This window comes from Trachypithecus francoisi, unplaced genomic scaffold (genome assembly GCF_009764315.1).
Source record: "Trachypithecus francoisi isolate TF-2019V2 unplaced genomic scaffold, Tfra_2.0 Contig01585, whole genome shotgun sequence".
Classification (NCBI taxonomy): domain Eukaryota; kingdom Metazoa; phylum Chordata; class Mammalia; order Primates; family Cercopithecidae; genus Trachypithecus; species Trachypithecus francoisi.
This window is the reverse complement of record NW_022681444.1, coordinates 6,664,544-6,681,246: the sequence shown is the minus strand read 5'-3', so window position 1 is coordinate 6,681,246 and position 16,703 is coordinate 6,664,544. Positions and strand designations below refer to the sequence as shown.

The following is a 16,703-nucleotide window of genomic DNA, read 5'->3' as shown; positions in this document are numbered from 1 at the left end:
GGCCGGGCGCGGTGGCTCATGCCTATAATCCCAGCACTTTGGGAGACTGAGCGGGGCAGATCACCTGAGCTCAGGAGTTCGAGACCACTCTGGGCAACATGGTGAAACCCTGTGTCTACTAAAATACAAAAAAAAGCTGAGCTTAATAGTGCGCACCTGTACTCCCATCTACTCGGGATGCTGAGGCAGCACAAGAATCACTTGAGTCCTGAAGGTGGAGGTTGCAGTGAGCCAAGATTACGCCACTGCACTCCAGTTTAGGCTACAGAAAGAGACCGTCTCAAAAAAAAATTTTTTTTAAATAAAGAAAATTGAAGACAAAACTATCATTATCAGAAATGAGTAAGGGCACAGCACTAGACTCCAAAGAGAGTAAAAGGATAAGAAAATAACATGAACAGCCTTAGGTAAATACATTTCACTAGTGAAATGAAATGAACAAATTCCTTAAAAGACACAAATTACCAAAATTGTCCCAAATAGAAATAGGAAACTTGAATAGCTCCGTATCAATCAAGGAAAACAATTCAGTATTTAAAACTTTGTTAGAAACTTGATGAAAATTTTAAAAAGAGATCAAAAAAATTTTAATCAATAAATAAAATAATCAAAAGCCTTTCCACAAAGAAAACTCCAGGCCCAGATGGCTTCACTGGTAAATTCTATCAAACATTTAAGGATAAGCTCCAAAAGGCAGGAGCCATAATAGACAAAACTGAAAAAAAACATTTATCAAAACTTAAAATTTTGGCTGGGCAAGGGGGCTCATGTCTGTAATCCTAGCACTCTGGGAGGCTAAGGCAGGTGGATCACCTGAGGTCAGGAGTGAGACTAGCCTGACCAACATGGCGAAGCCTCATCTCTACTAAAAATAACAAAAATAAGACAGGTGTGGTGGCACATGCCTGTAATCCCAGCTACTTGGGAGGCTAGAGGCAGGGGGAATCCCTTGAACCCGGGAGGCAGAGATTACACTTAGCCAAGATAGTGCCACTGCACTCCAGCCTGGGTGACAGAGTGAGACTGTCTCAAAAACAAAACAAAACAAAACATTAAAATTAAAATGTTGGCTCTTGGAAAGATACAGTCTAGGAGCAGTGTGGCTCATGCCTGTAATCTCAGCACTTTGGGAGGCACCAAGGCAGATAAACCATTTGAGCTACGGAACTTAAGACCAGCCTGGGCAACATGGCAAAACCATCTCTACAAAAAAAAAAAAAAATTAGCCAAGTGTGGTGGTACCCGCCTGTAGTCCCAGCTGCTTGTGGGGCTGAGGCAGGAGGGTCACTTGAGTCAGGGAGGTCGAGACTGCAGTGAACCAGGTTCCCACCACTGGATTCCAGTCTGAGGGACAAACCGAGACCTTGTCTCAAAAAGAAAAAGAAAGATAGAGTTCAGGTGGGAAAAGACAAGCCAGTAGGTGAAAGAAAATAGTTGTAAAACATCTATCTGGTAAACAGCTTACATCTACAATACTGTATATAAAGAACTCTCACAATTTGGTAAGACAAACATCCACGAAAAACAACGGGATAAAAAGTCAACAGACACTTGACTGAAGAAGGTATAATAAGCACGTGAAAAGATGTTCAACATCACTAGTCATCAGGGAAATACAAATTAAAACCACAATGAGGCCAGGTGCGATGGCTCACACCAGTAATCCCAGCACTTTCGGAGGCCAAGGCCAGTGGATCACAAGGTCAGGAGAGTGAGACCATCCTGGCTAACACGGTGAAACTCTTGTCTCTACTAAAAGTACAAAAAACTAGCTGGGCATGGTGGCATGCCTGTAATCCCAGCTACTCGGGAGGCTGAGGCAGGAGAATCGCTTGAAAGCAGAGGTTGCAGTGAGCCGAGATCATGCCACTGCACTCCAGCCTGGGCAACAGAGTGAGACTCCGTCTCAAAAAAAAAAAAAAAAAAGCATATGGTGTGTCAGCCGGGTGCAATGGCTTACCCCCATAATCCCAGCACTTTGGTGGGTTGAGGCAGGCAGATCACCTGAGGTCAGGAGTTCGAGACCAGCCTGACCAACATGGAGAAACCCAATCTCTACTCAATATACAAAATTAGCTGTGCATGGTGGCGCATGCCTTTAATCCCAGCTACTCAGGAAGCTGAGGCAGGAGATGTGCTTGAACCCAGGAGGCGGAGACTGTGGTAAACCAAGATCATGCCACTGCACTCCAGCATGGGCAACAAGAGTAAAACATCGTCTCAAAAAAAAAAGAGTATGATGTGTCATACTAGGCCAGGCGTGGTGGCTCAAGCCTGTAATCTCAGCACTTTGGGAGGCCAAGGCGGGCGGATCACCTGAGGTCGGGAGTTCGAGACCAGTCTGACCAACATGGAGAAACCCCATCTCTACTAAAAATACAAAATTAGCCTGGTGTGGTGGTGCATGCCTGTAATCCCAGCTACTTGGGAGGCTGAGGCAGGAGAATCACTTGAACCTGGGAAGCAGAGGTTGTGGTGAGCCAAGATTGCACCATTGCACTCCAGCCTGGGCAACAAGAGCGAAACTCCATCCCAAATATATATATATATATATATACACACACATGGTGTGTCTTTCCCTTTGGTTATGTCTTTTTTTTTTTTTTTTGAGACAGAGATTGCTCTGTTGCACAGGCCAGAGTGCAATGGCATCATCTTGGCTCACTGCAATCTCCACCACTCGGATTCAAGCAATTCTCCCGCCTCAGCCTCCTGAGTAGCTGGGAGTACAGGTGCATGCCACCACGCCCAGCTAACTTTTGTATTTTAATTTTATTTTTCTGAGACAGAGTCTTGCTCTGTTGCCTAGGCTGGAGTGCAGTGGCGCGAACTCGACTCACTGCAACTTCTGCCTCCTGGGTTCAGGCAATTCTCCTGCCTCAGCCTCCCGAGTAGCTGGGATTAGAGGCACACATCACCATGCACAGCTAATTTTTTTTGTATTTTTACTAGAGACGGGGTTTCACCATATTGGCCAGGCTTGCATTTTTATTTTTTATGGTTTTTTCCTCTTTTTGAGACGGAGTCTTGCTCTGTCACCCTGGCTGGAATACAGTGGCACAGTCTTGATTCACTGTACCTCTGTCTCCTGGGCTCAAGTGATCCTCCCACTCCAGCCTCCCGAGTAGCTAAGACTACAGGTGGGTGCACCACACTCGCCTAATTTTTGTATTTTTAGTAGAGATGGGGTTTCACCATGTTGGCCAGGCTGGTCTTGAACTCCTGACTCAAGTGATCCGCCCAACTTGGCCTCCCAAAGTGCTGGGATTATAGGCCTGAGCCACCGTGACCAGCCAATTTTTGTATTTTTAGTAGAAACAGGGTTTTACCATGTTGGCCAGGCTTGTCTCGAACTCCTGACGTAAAGTAATCTGCCTGCCTTGGCCTCCCACCGTGCTAGGATTACAGCCACTGTGCCCAGCCTCAGTTATGTCTTCTTTTACACCTTTTATAGCATTTTTAAAGTACTCTTCATTTAGATTTTAAATTGTCCTAAACTTACTCCCGGGAATTTTAGGCTTGCATTACAATTTCATGCTTCTGACTGCAAACTCTCCAAGGACAGGAATGTTATAGGTATGAACGGACCCTTTTCATCCATTAACTATTTTTTAAGTAGCTGTGTTTTTTATGTGTTTTAATAAGAATGTATTATTTTTAAAACAAACAAGGTCACGCTACAATCAATAGATGCAAACTGGTTTAGAAATTAGGATAAAATAATCAGACTGGTGTTACACACTGAGCAGAAAATAATAAGATGAAATATTAAGTTCAGAATTCTATTAACCACTAAACAACTTTTAGGTAAGAAATGAAAGTAATGGGATTGCAAAAAAGTCAAAGAATTAAGTACTATTAATTAATGTCATCAATATTTTGATTTATATGACATGTTCAAACTTTTCTCAAGAATGATAATCTAGGCCGGGAGCGGTGGCTCAGCCTGTAATCCCAGCACTTTGGGAGGCCAAGGTGGGTGGATCATGAGGTCGGGAGATTGAGACCATCCTGGCTAACACGGTGAAACCCCGTCTCTACTAAAAAATACAAAAAACTAGCCGGGCAAGGTGGCGGGCACCTGTAGTCCCAGTTAGGGCGAGGTGGCGGGCGCCTGTAGTCCCAGCTACTCGGGAGGCTGAGGTAGGAGAATGGCGTAAACCCAGGAGGCGGAGCTTGCAGTGAGCTGAGATCTGGCCAGTGCACTCCAGCCTGGGCGACAGAGCGAGACTCCATCTCAAAAAAAAAAAAAAAAGAATGATAATCTAGGTCAGGCGCAGTGGCTCACGCCTGTAATCCCAACACTTTTGGAGGCTACGGCAGGCAGATCACCTGAGGTCGGGAGTTCAAGATCAGCCTGGCCCACATGGTGAAACCATATCTCTTATCTCTACTAAAAATACAAAAAATTAGCTAGGCGTGGTGGCAGGCGCCTGTAATCCCAGCTACTTGGGAGGCTGGGGCAGTAAAATCACTTGAATCCTGGAAGCAGAGGTTGCAGTGAGCTGAGACTGTGCCATTGCACTCCAGCTTGAGCAACAGAGGGAGACTCCATCTCACCAAAAAAAAAAAAAAAAGGCCGGGCACGGTGGCTCAAGCCTGTAATCCCAGCACTTTGGGAGGCCGAGACAGGTGGATCACGAGGTCAGGAGATCGAGAGCATCCTGGGTAACATGGTGAAACCCCGTCTCTACTAAAAAATACAAAAAAACTAGCCGGGCGAGGTGGCGGGCGCCTGTAGTCCCAGTTACTCCGGAGGCGTAAACCCGGGAGGCGGAGCTTGCAGTGAGCTGAGATCTGGCCACTGCACTCCAGCCCGGGCGACAGAGCCAGACTCCGTCTCAAAAAAAAAAAAAAAAAAAAAAAAAAAAGATAATCTGTATGTTTTAAATGAATGAATAAATAATTTAACTTGCAGTTCTATAAGCAAGGGTGTACAATCCTCCTAAGAGTTCCAGGCCAGGTGTGGTGGCTCACGCTTGCAATCCCAGCACTTTGGGAGGCTGAGGTGGGCAGATCACCTGAGGTTAGGAGTTTGAGACCAGCCTGGCCAAGGTGGTGAAACCCCGTCTCTACTAAAAATGCAAAAATTAGCTGGGCGTGGTGACAGGTGCCTGTAATCCCAGCTACTTGGGTGGCTGAGGTAGGAGAACTGCTTAAACTCAGGAGATGGAGGTTGCAGTGAGCCAAGATCGCACCACTACACTCCAGCCTGGGTGACAATGCGAGACTCCATCTTAAAAAACAAGAGTGGCCGGGCGCGGTGGCTCAAGCCTGTAATCCCAGCACTTTGGGAGGCCGAGACGGGCGGATCACGAGGTCAGGAGATCGAGACCATCCTGGTTAACACGGTGAAACCCCGTCTCTACTAAAAAATACAAAAAAAAAAATTAGCCGGGTGAGGTGGCGGGCGCCTGTAGTCCCAGCTACTCGGGAGGCTGAGGCAGGAGAATGGCGTGAACCCGGGAGGCGGAGCTTGCAGTGAGCTGAGATCCGGCCACTGCACTCCAGCCTGGGCGGCAGAGCCAGACTCCGTCTCAAAAAAAAAAAAAAAAAAAAAAAACAAAAGAGTTACAGGAGAGCATAGTAACCACATACCATGAGATTTCCATGTGTCTCCCAAGTTGGTGCTTCAGTTTTATAAAGCTCTTCAAACTGCTGTCTGTATTTTGAAACTAGTTCCTTCTCCAATTTATCAACACAGTCTGCATATTCAACCTTTAAAAAATCAAGAGAGTAAATTATACCTAGAATAAAAGGTAAATATTCAAATAATATTAATAAAATTATTAAGATGATACAGTGTAAAGAGAACCAAGAGGACTAAACAAGCTTACCCTATAGGGGTGTCTTTCATCTTGGAAGTAAGTGAGAAGGTGTAAGACACAACGAAGAATACAGGTTCTTTCTTCATAATAATAATCTGCAATCTGAGGAACCCAAAGATTCAAAATCAGTTACTTACCTTTGCACACAGGAAACTCAAGTTTAAATTTATTGATAATTTCACTTAAAGATATGGATGGAAAAGTTAAATTTATATAAATAAGGAACCACAGAAATGCAAACATACTGAATTAGGCCAAAATAAGGAAAAGACTTTCATAAACCAGGATATACAGGATGAAAGCAATTATTGTTTAATAATATATACAAGTTTCCAAAAATGTTTTCTAGTATGATTTCTCAGAGCATTCATGTAGCACACAATGCTATCAACTGGCAGGCCAAACACATAAAAACAAATATAAAAATTCCACTGACATAGGTCCTAATTGCTTGTAACTAACGTACTTAGTTCTCACTAAATATAAAATAGGAAACTTCTTCAGAAGTCACAAATTCCATTTTAACACGAGATCCTAAGTGAGAAGGTTGCTGGAAAGGGACTGAAGAATAAAGAAATACAAATTAATCCTGTTGGACTTAGACCTAGAGGAAAAATATCCATGAACTTGTTCTCACCACCAGCAGCTGAAGAATCTCCTTGGGAGAAACCTCTCTACTGGGTCCAGTGGATAAAAGCATCGTTTCGGCCGGGCACAGTGCCTCACCCCTGTAATCCCAGCACTTTGGGAGGCCGAGGCGGACGGATCACGAGGTCAGGAGATCAAGACCATGGTGAAACCCCGTCTCTACTAAAAAACTACAAAAAATAAGCCGGGCGCGGTGACAGGCGCCTGTGGTCCCAGCTACTTGGGAGGCTGAGGCAACAGAATGGCGTGAACCTGGGAAGCAGAGCTTGCAGTGAGCCAAGATCGCGCCACTGCACTCCAGCCTGGGCGACAAAGCGAGACTCCGTCTCAAAAAACACAACAAACAAACAAACAAACAAACAAAAGTATCGTTTCACAAATGAGTTAATATGCTTCTTCATAAAAACCTCCATGCTTATCCAACAGAACAGTCAAAAGCCAGCAATGCTCAGGAAAATGAGATCAAGAAGCTGTCACTCAATTTTACATCAAAGAATAGAAATGGTGACTACTACTGACCTTCAGGATTAAGGCCTGGCTCTGCCTCTCATCTTGCAGTACTGTCTGAAAAGAAAAACAGAGCAGTTAAGAGTTCATCTTTTAGGCAAAACTCAAGTAATAAAAAAAGATACATACCTTCACTTCATCCTTCAAGATTATAATTGCACATTTGTTTCTACATATACTTTCCACCTTATTTTCTACTCAAATGTACCCAAACCTGTGCTCAAATCCCTTCCCTTCTCCTCTGGCCTCAGTCCTCTTATGCAAAATGAGGGACTGGGCAGGCTAGAAATTCTACCAAATCCTTACCACCTCTAATAGCCCAAGATTCTATGATTAACATGTCAGTCTTTGACCTCTCCACTCCTCCAAGTATGAAGACAGATCTCAGCTTATGTGCATACATATTCTTTATTTTTTTAAAGAGATGGGGTCTCACTCTTTTGCCCACGCTAGAGTGCAGCAGTGCGATCACAGTTGACTGCAGCCTCAAACTCCTGGGCTCAAGTGATCCTCCTGCCTCAGCCTCCCAAGAAGCTGGGAGTACAGGCACAAGCCATTGCACCCAGGTTATGTTTTTTTAAAGCCTTTAGTAGGTCTTTCCTGAAGATGACTGTACCTGATCACCTACCACTGATAAAAGAATTGGTACCAAAACCCTTCATTATCTAAAACTAACAGGGAAAAAGCATAAAGGCAGCAGAAAGGAGCTGACATAAACTACAAACCTTTACTGAGTCCCGAGTACCCCTGTAGTCCTCTTGCAGGTAACACTGGAGTAACTGCACACTCTGTTCTTCATCAAGACCCTGAAACACAAGAGATTTTAAGTGAGGAACAGCCACTTCAGCTCAGAAGTCGCGCACAGGATGCAGAGCATTTAAAGATTTGTCTTCTACAATGAACACAGGACTTGAATAAACAAAAATGCTACTCAAAGATTCATTCAACATAACAATTCTGACTCTAATGGAAGACAAGAGCCAGTCACTGACATACAATTTTTATTACAATTAAATGTACATGCCAGAAACAACGATGCTTATTCACCAAGCACTCTAATACAGCAGTAGGCATGATGTGAGTTTCTGAAATGACAATCTTAGTCACCTTAAAGACCACCACATGTCTGGTGAAGAAAACCCTATGATATGCAGTAAATGGATCAGGCAACTTTGACTTGCAACTTTTAGGGAGAAGAGTTACAACCTGGGTATTTATAAAACACAACATGTTCAATTTAATTCCCAAAAAAAAAAACTGAATTTTCACTATCACTAGCAACACAACCATGCACATCCACAATGCAAGTAATAAACTGAGCGAGTGCTAATTTTTACTCACCAAAAACTTGCTGATTCTTAAACCCAGTTCCTTCAATGGTGAAGCTACATCTTTATTAGCTTTCACTTTTTCAGCTGAACTTGGACTATGAAAAGAACAGTGAATCATTTCTTCATTCTCAATAGCCCACTGAGTTTAAAACAAAAATATTTTAAAATATTTTCACTACAGACTTTTTTCTGCTCTTCAGATGCCTATAAAATACACACACACACACACACACACACACACACATTCACCTCCACAGACTTCATAACACAGAACTGGTTAAGCCTAAGTAACAACAAACAAACAAACAAACAAAAGTGGTTAAATTACAGTTATAACAATGTTATTTGTAAACACATTAAGTTACATTATTTTTGATCCTTACTACTACCCTGAAAGGCAAACATCACTATTCTCCTTTTACAAACGGAATTGCCAACAGTTAGAAAGGGTAAATAACTTACCAAAAATCCCACAGCTAATAAACAATTGCTAAAATTTAAAACCAGGTCTGTGGCATACATACATATTATCTGTAATAGCTCTGTCGACTGAGAAGGCCTAGAAGTTATAACACTCCAATAGCAGCAGGCACATGCAGCACCCAGATCCTGTTTTACAATACCATTATCTAATAACAGCATTCCTTGGAGAATTGGTTGATTCTAGAGCCAGGGCAAGGAAAATACAAGAAAATCTTTTTTTTTTTTTTTTTTTTTGAGACGGAGTCTCGCAGTCGCCCAGGCTGGAGTGCAGTGGCCGGATCTCAGCTCACTGCAAGCTCCGCCTCCCGGGTTTACGCCATTCTCCTGCCTCAGCCTCCCGAGTAGCTGGGACTACAGGCGCCCGCCACCTCGCCCGGCTAGTTTTTTCTACTTTTTTAGTAGAGACGGGGTTTCGCCGTGTTAGCCAGGATGGTCTCGATCTCCTGACCTCGCGATCCACCCGTCTCGGCCTCCCAAAGTGCTGGGATTACAGGCTTGAGCCACCGCGCCCGGCCGATCTTTTTTTTTTTTTTGAGACGGAGTCTCGCTCTGTCGCCCGGGCTGGAGTGCAGTGGCCGGATCTCAGCTCACTGCAAGCTCCGCCTCCCGGGTTTACGCCATTCTCCTGCCTCAGCCTCCGGAGTAGCTGGGACTACAGGCGCCGGCCACCTTGCCCGGCTAGTTTTTTGAATTTTTTAGTAGAGACGGGGTTTCACAGTGTTAGCCAGGATGGTCTCGATCTCCTGACCTCGTGATCCGCCCGTCTTGGCCTCCCAAAGTGCTGGGATTACAGGCTTGAGCCACCCGCGCCCGGCCAAGAAAATCTTGAAGCATCTTATAGTGAAAGAAAGTACAGAAGGGCTTAAAAAACCAAAGTCCTTTTGGTAGGAGATAACTTAACAGAAAAAAAAAAAAGGAAAAGAAAAAAAGAAAAAAGGAAGGACACGCCCAAAGGAGAGAGGCCAACATAAAAAAATGCCCAATGGCCAAAGCTGAAACAAGGTATAAACAAAGTATAAAATAAATAAAATAAATATATTTGAGTCCATACTGATACAAACTAATAAATAAATAAATAGAATAGGGAGAGGCCAGCACAATGGCTCATGCCTATAATCCCAGCACTTTGGGAGGTTGAGGCAGGAGGGTAGCTTGAGTTTGAGACCAGCCTAGACAACAAAGTGAGACCCCCACCTCCACCAAAAATGAAAAAAATTAGCTGGACATGGCTATATTTAGTACTCACTTCCAAAAAATAAAGTAGGAAAAGAGAAAAAAGTAACTTTACAGAGGAGAAACTTGTCTAACGCCTCCTTAACTGAGTGGCCAAGATTAACATCACCAGTGATTTCATGTGGACAGCATGTACTCTCTGCTATGATGTGGTAAGAAGTGTAGCTCAGCCAGGCGGGGTGGCTCACGCCTGTAATCCCAGGACTTTGGGAGGCTGAGGCAGGCGGATCACCTGAGGTCAGGAGTTCAAGACCAGACTGACCAATATGGTGAAACCATGTTTCTACTAAAAACACAAAAATTATCCAGGCATGGTGGCATGCACCTGTAGTCTCAGCTACTAGAGAGGCTGAGACAGAACTACTTGAACCCAAGAGGCAGAGGTTGCAATGAGCTGAAATCGCACCACTGCACACCAGCATGGGCAACAAGAGAGAAACTCCATCTCAAAAAAAAAAAAGAAGCCGGGCGCGGTGGCTCAAGCCTGTAATCCCAGCACTTTGGGAGGCCGAGACGGGCGGATCACGAGGTCAGGAGATCGAGACCATCCTGGCTAACACGGTGAAACCCCGTCTCTACTAAAAAAAAAAAAAAAATACAAAAAACTAGCCGGGTAAGGTGGCGGGCGCCTGTAGTCCCAGCTACTCAGGAGGCTGAGGCAGGAGAATGGCGTAAACCCCGGAGGCGGAGCTTGCAGTGAGCTGAGATCCCACCACTGCACTCCAGCCGGGCGACAGAGCAAGACTCCGTTTCAAAAAAAAAAAAAAAAAAAAAAAGAAGCGCACCTCACCTCTGGGTATTCTTCCCAAAAACTCACAACCCCTAATAGTCTAATAATAAGAAAAACATCAGACAAACCCAAATTGGGGGCATCCTTTGAGGACTGACCAGTCCTCAAACCTGTTCAAGGTCATGAAAATCAAGGTAAGACTAAGACACCGTCACAGCTAAGAGGAGACTACAGGCACTTGACAACTAGGTTGGATTCTGGAACAGAAAAAAGATAGTAAAGAAAACAGTAGGCTGGGTATGGCAGCTAACGCCTGTAATCTCAGCACTTTGGGAGGATGAAGCGGGCAGATCACTTGAGATCAGGAGTTTGAGGCCAGCCTGGCCAACATGGTGAAATCTCGTCTCTACAAAAAATACGAAAATTAGCAGGCATGGTGGCGGGCGCCTGTAATCCCAGCTACTCAGGAGGCTGAGGCGGGAAAATTGCTTAAACCCATGATGTGGAGGTTTCAGTGAGCTGAGATCGTGCCACTGCACTCCAGCCTGGGCGACAGAGGGAGACTGCATCTCAAAAACAACAACAACAACAACAACAACAACAACAAAATAACAGACACTGGGGCCGAGAGCGGTGGCTCACACCTGTAATCCCAGCACTTTAGGAGGCTGAGGTGGGAGGATCACTTGAGGTCAGGAGTTCAAGACCAGCCTGGCCAACATAGTGAAACCCCATCTCTACTAAAAATAGAAAAAAATTAGCTGGGCGTGGTGGTGGGCACCTGTAATCCCAGCTATTCAGGAGGCTGAGGCAAGAGAATCACTTGAACCTGGGTGGTGGAGGTTGCAGTGAGCTGAGATTGTGACACTGCACTCCAGCCTGAGCGATAAGAGCAAAACTCCATCCCAAAAAAAAACCCAAAAAAACAGACACTGGAATGAGACCACCAGGTTCGAATCCTGGTTCTATCACTTACTAGTTGTACCACGGCAAGTTACTTAACCGCTTTGTGCCTCAGTTTCCCCATTGGTAAAATGGAAACAATGATAAGAGTACCTAAATGTGATAATATAGTGATTATCTTTTTTAAAAGTCCATGTATTTTAGATACATAGTCAAGTACTTGCAGATAAAATAACAAGGTATCTGGGATTTACTTCAAGTTAATTACGGGGGAAGAGTTAACAGATGAATAACAAGGAAAAGTTCATCGTTAACCTAAGGGAATGAAAATGGAAGGTAAAGATGTAATACATTCAAAATAAGTACAAAAGTCGAAGGAAAATGAGCGTGACTTCGACTATGATGCATAATAGAATGAGATCTGGACTAGGAATCAAGATCAAATAGGCCCAGCCCTACAAGCCGTATTCTCTTTATTTGTAACTATTCTATATTTTATTACTGTGTTTTCCACTCCCCAATACAAAGATCTATATATTCACCCAAAAAATAAAAGTAGTAACTATCTCAAAGCGGTGTTGTGGGGATTAAATAACTTTTGATAAGTCAGGTGTTTAGAGTAATAATTGTTACATAGTTAACACTACACAAGTGTCAGTTGTTAGTATCATATCGTCGTGCTATCTCCCACCAATTAGTGCTCACACAGACACTGTGGATTCTGAATAAATATTAGAAAATTCGTTGAATGTTTAATAAATCCTCATCCCCACACATAGGTCATAATTATATTCTACAATACTGTATTTCTAGAAGGAATTTCCTTTTCTTTCAGCCAACAAAAAAAAACAAATGTAACCTACTCTTTTCCATTGGTAAACTAAATTGTATTATCTCTGGTATACATAACCCTACAATATCATCAAATCATACAGGAGGATGGTTTCATCCATGCCAGCTTCCTTAGGGGAATTACTTTAACCAGACGCCTGGAATTGCCATACCTGGGAGGTTTGTAGTAAGAAAGACCCTCTAACAATCGCCGCCAATGTTTATTCAGTTCTGCCTCAATCTGACTCTGGAAAAGAACAAGGCAATTATACAAATGCAGAATTTTTTTTTTTTTTTGAGACAGAGTCTTGCTCTATCACCCAGGCTGGAGTGCAGTGGCACGAATTTGGCTGACCGCAACCTCCGCCTCCCGGGTTCAAGTGATTCTCGAGTCTCAGCCTCCCGTAGCTGGAATTACAGGTGCCAGCCAACACACCCAGCTAATTATTTTATTTGTAGTAGAGATGGGGTTTCCCCATGTTAGCCAGGCTGATCTCAAACTCCCGACCTCAGGTGATCTGCCCGCCTCGCCTCCCAAAAGTGCAGGGATTACAGGTGTGAGCTAAGGCACCCGACCGCAAATGCAGTTTCTTGTGGGTTTTTTTTTTTTTTTTTAAGACAGAGTCTCACTCTATTGCCCAGGATGGAGTGCAGTGGCACAATCTTGGCTCACTTCCACCTCCACCTCCTGGGTTCAAGCAATTCTCCTATCTCAGCCTCCTGAGTAGATGGGACTACAGCTTTGCGCCACCATGCCAGTCAGTTTTTTTGTATTTTTAGTAGAGATGGGGTTTCACCATATTGGCCAAGCTGGTCTTGAACTCCTAACCTTGTGATTCGCCTGCATCAGCCTCCCAAAGTGCAGGGATTACAGGCGTGAGCTACCGCGCCCGGCCCAAATGCAGTTTTATTAATAATCAGACTTGGCCAGGCGTGATTCGACTGCTTGGCCGCCTCCTTAGGTTGAGGTAGCAGAATAATATCTGTAGCCCCACTCTCAGCAGAAAATCAATGAACACAGGTATCTTTTCATAACAGAATCAATGAAGTACAAAGAAAGGTAATCCCAGCACTTTGGGAGGCCAAAGTGGGCAAATCCTCTGAGGCTGGGAGTTGGAGACCAGCCTGACCAACATGGAGAAACCTTGTCTCTACTAAAAAATACAAAATTAGCTGGGTGTGGTGGTATACGCCTGTAATCCCAGCTACTCGAGAGGCTGAGGCAGGAGAATCACCTGAACCTGGGAGGCAGAGGTTATGGTGAGCCGAGATTGCACCAATGCACTCTAGCCAGGGCAACAAGAATGAAACTCCATCTCAAAAAAAAAAAAAAAAGGCCGGGCGCGGTGGCTCAAGCCTGTAATCCCAGCACTTTGGGAGGCCGAGATGGGCGGATCACGAGGTCAGGATATCGAGACCATCCTGGCTAACACGGTGAAACCCCGTCTCTACTAAAAAATACAAAAATTAGCCGGGCGAGGTGGCGGGCGCCTGTAGTCCCAGCTACTCCGGAGGCTGAGGCAGGAGAATGGCGTGAACCCAGGAGGCGGAGCTTGCAGTGAGCTGAGATCCAGCCACTGCACTCCAGCCTGGGTGACAGAGCAAGACTCCGTCTCAAAAAAAAAAAAAAAAAAAAAAAAAAAGGCCGGGCGCGGTGGCTCAAGCCTGTAATCCCAGCACTTTGGGAGGCCGAGACAGGTGGATCACGAGGTCAGGAGATCGAAACCATCCTGGCTAACACAGTGAAACCCCGTCTCTACTAAAAAATACAAAAAACTAGCTGGACGAGGTGGCGGGCGCCTGTAGTCCCAGCTACTCAGGAGGCTGAGGCAGGAGAATGGCGTGAACTCGGGAGGCAGAGTTTGCAGTGAGCCGAGATCCGGCCACTGCACTCCAGCCAGGGTGACAGAGCGAGACTCCGCCTCAAAAAAAAAAAAAAAAAATCAGATTTCAGAATCACACTAAGTATTACACATTCTTTTGAGTGTTTTTAATATGCATTTTCCCCACAGTTGAAATCATTTTGAATACAGAATTCTGTAACCTTCTTTTCTTTGCTTAACATTATAACATAATGACTTAACCTTATTATGAAAGTCTTGATGAACATACTTTCAAGTTGCTGCATAATACTTTATCAAGTTGGTAGATCATAATTCATTTACCATTCCTCTAATGTTTGATATACTTAAGTTGACTGTAATTATTTAATAATATAAATGATGTGGTGGTGAAATTTTCTTTGTTGCTTTTTGAGACAGGGTTCTGTCACCCAGGTTGGAGTGCAGTGATGCAATCATGGCTCACTGCAGCCTTGATATCCTGAGCTTAAGCGATCTTTCCATCACAGCCTCCTGAGTAGCTAGAACTATTAATACAAGCATATGCCACCAGGCCCGATTTTTTTTTTTTTTTTGAGACGGAGTCTTACTCTGTTGTCTAGGCTGGCGTGCACTTGCTTGATCTTGGCTCACTTCAACCTCTGCCACCTGGGTTCAACTGATTCTCCTGCCTCAGCCTCCCAAGCAGTTGGGACTATAGGCGCCTGCCACCAGACCCGGATAATCTTTTGTATTTTTAGTAGAGATGGGGTTTCACTGTATTAGCCAGGATAGTCTCAATCTGACTTCGTGATCCAACTGCCTTGGCCTCCCAAAGTGCTGGGATTACAGGCATGAACCACTGCGCCCGGCCTAAGTTTTTTATATTTTGTATCAATCGGGTCTCACTATGTTGCCCAGGCTGATCTCAAACTCCTGGGCTCAAGTAATTCTCCCACCTTGGCCTGCCAAGGTGCTGAGATTATAGGCATGAGCCCCCATGCCTAGCCACTGTGGTGAAGTTTTTTTTTGGTGTTTTTTTTTTTGAGAGAGAGTCTCGTTCTGTTTCCCAGGATGGAGTGCAGCAGCACGATCTTGGCTCACTGTAACCTCTGCCTCCCAGGTTGAAGCAATTCTCCTGCCTCAGCCTCCTGAGTAGCTGGGATTACCCACTACTCAGGTGCCCACCACCACGTCCAGCTCCCTTTTGTGTTTTTAGTAGAGATGGGGTTTCACCATGTTGGCCAAGCTGGTCCTGAACTCCTGATCTCAGGTGATCCACCCACCTTGGCCTCCCAAAGTTCTGGGATTACAGGCATAAACCACTATGCCTGGCCTGTGGTAAAGTTTTATGTGCAAAACTTTTTCAGGAATTTTTAAAGATACATTCCTACAAGCAAAATTATCAAATGAAGGCATTTCAAAAAATGCCAAGGCTCTAAAATAAGTAACATTAATTCTGTTAACAATAGTAACAAAAATCGGCCGGGCGCGGTGGCTCAAGCCTGTAATCCCAGCACTTTGGGAGGCCGAGACGGGCGGATCACGAGGTCAGGAGATCGAGACCATCCTGGCTAATACGGTGAAACCCCGTCTCTACTAAAAAATACAAAAAACTAGCCGGGTGACGAGGCGGGCGCCTGTAGTCCCAGCTACTCGGGAGGCTGAGACAGGAGAATGGCGTGAACCCGGGTGGCAGAGCTTGCAGTGAGCTGAGAGCCGGCCACTGCACTCCAGCCTGGGCGGCAGAACAAGACTCCGTCTCAAAAAAAAAAAAAAAGAAAAACAATAGTCACAAAAAAAAATGAGTGTCAGCTTTTTTTTTTTTTTTTTGAGACGGAGTCTCGCTCTGCCGCCCAGGCTGGAGTGCACTGGCGGGATCAGAGCTCACTGCAAGCTCCGCCTCCCGGGTTTACGCCACCCTCCTGCCTCAGCCTCCCGAGTAGCTGGGACTACAGGCGCCCGCCACCTCGCCTGGCTAGTTTTTTGTATTTTTTAGTAGAGACGGGGTTTCACCGTGTTAGCTAGGATGGTCTCGATCTTCTGACCTCGTGATCCGCCCGTCTCGGCCTCCCAAAGTGCTGGGATTACAGGCTTGAGCCACCGCGCCCGGCCATGAGTGTCATCTTAACACTTTATCTTCACAGGGTCAGAACACCCAAGAATCAACATGAAGAACTGTCCTTTATTGATTATATACTTGGAAATAATCTAGAAACCAGGCCAGGTGCAGTGGCTCACATCTGTAATACCACTACTTTGGGAGGCCAAGGTGTGTGGATCCTTGAGCCCAGGAGTTCGAGACTAGCCTAGGCAACAAGGTAAGACCCCCCATCTCTACAAAAAATACAGAAATTTGCCAGGTGTGGTGGCTAATTTTTGTGGTCCC

The 16,703-nt window shown here is 44.8% G+C and overlaps 1 protein-coding gene across 2 annotated transcripts in view; it reads right to left on the bottom strand.

Moving 5' to 3' along the window:
* Positions 1-16,703, bottom strand: part of NUP188 (nucleoporin 188) — a 71,157-nt gene that overhangs the window by 46,419 nt on the left and 8,035 nt on the right. For both annotated transcript variants that reach the window (XM_033193321.1, XM_033193317.1), the window contains exons 3-8: positions 12,668-12,741; positions 8,325-8,409; positions 7,709-7,789; positions 6,996-7,040; positions 5,838-5,930; positions 5,599-5,718 (exon numbers count right to left, since the gene is read on the bottom strand). In XM_033193321.1, the coding sequence (XP_033049212.1) occupies positions 5,599-5,718; positions 5,838-5,930; positions 6,996-7,040; positions 7,709-7,789; positions 8,325-8,409; positions 12,668-12,741 (498 nt within the window). The remainder of the gene's footprint in view (positions 1-5,598; positions 5,719-5,837; positions 5,931-6,995; positions 7,041-7,708; positions 7,790-8,324; positions 8,410-12,667; positions 12,742-16,703) is intronic.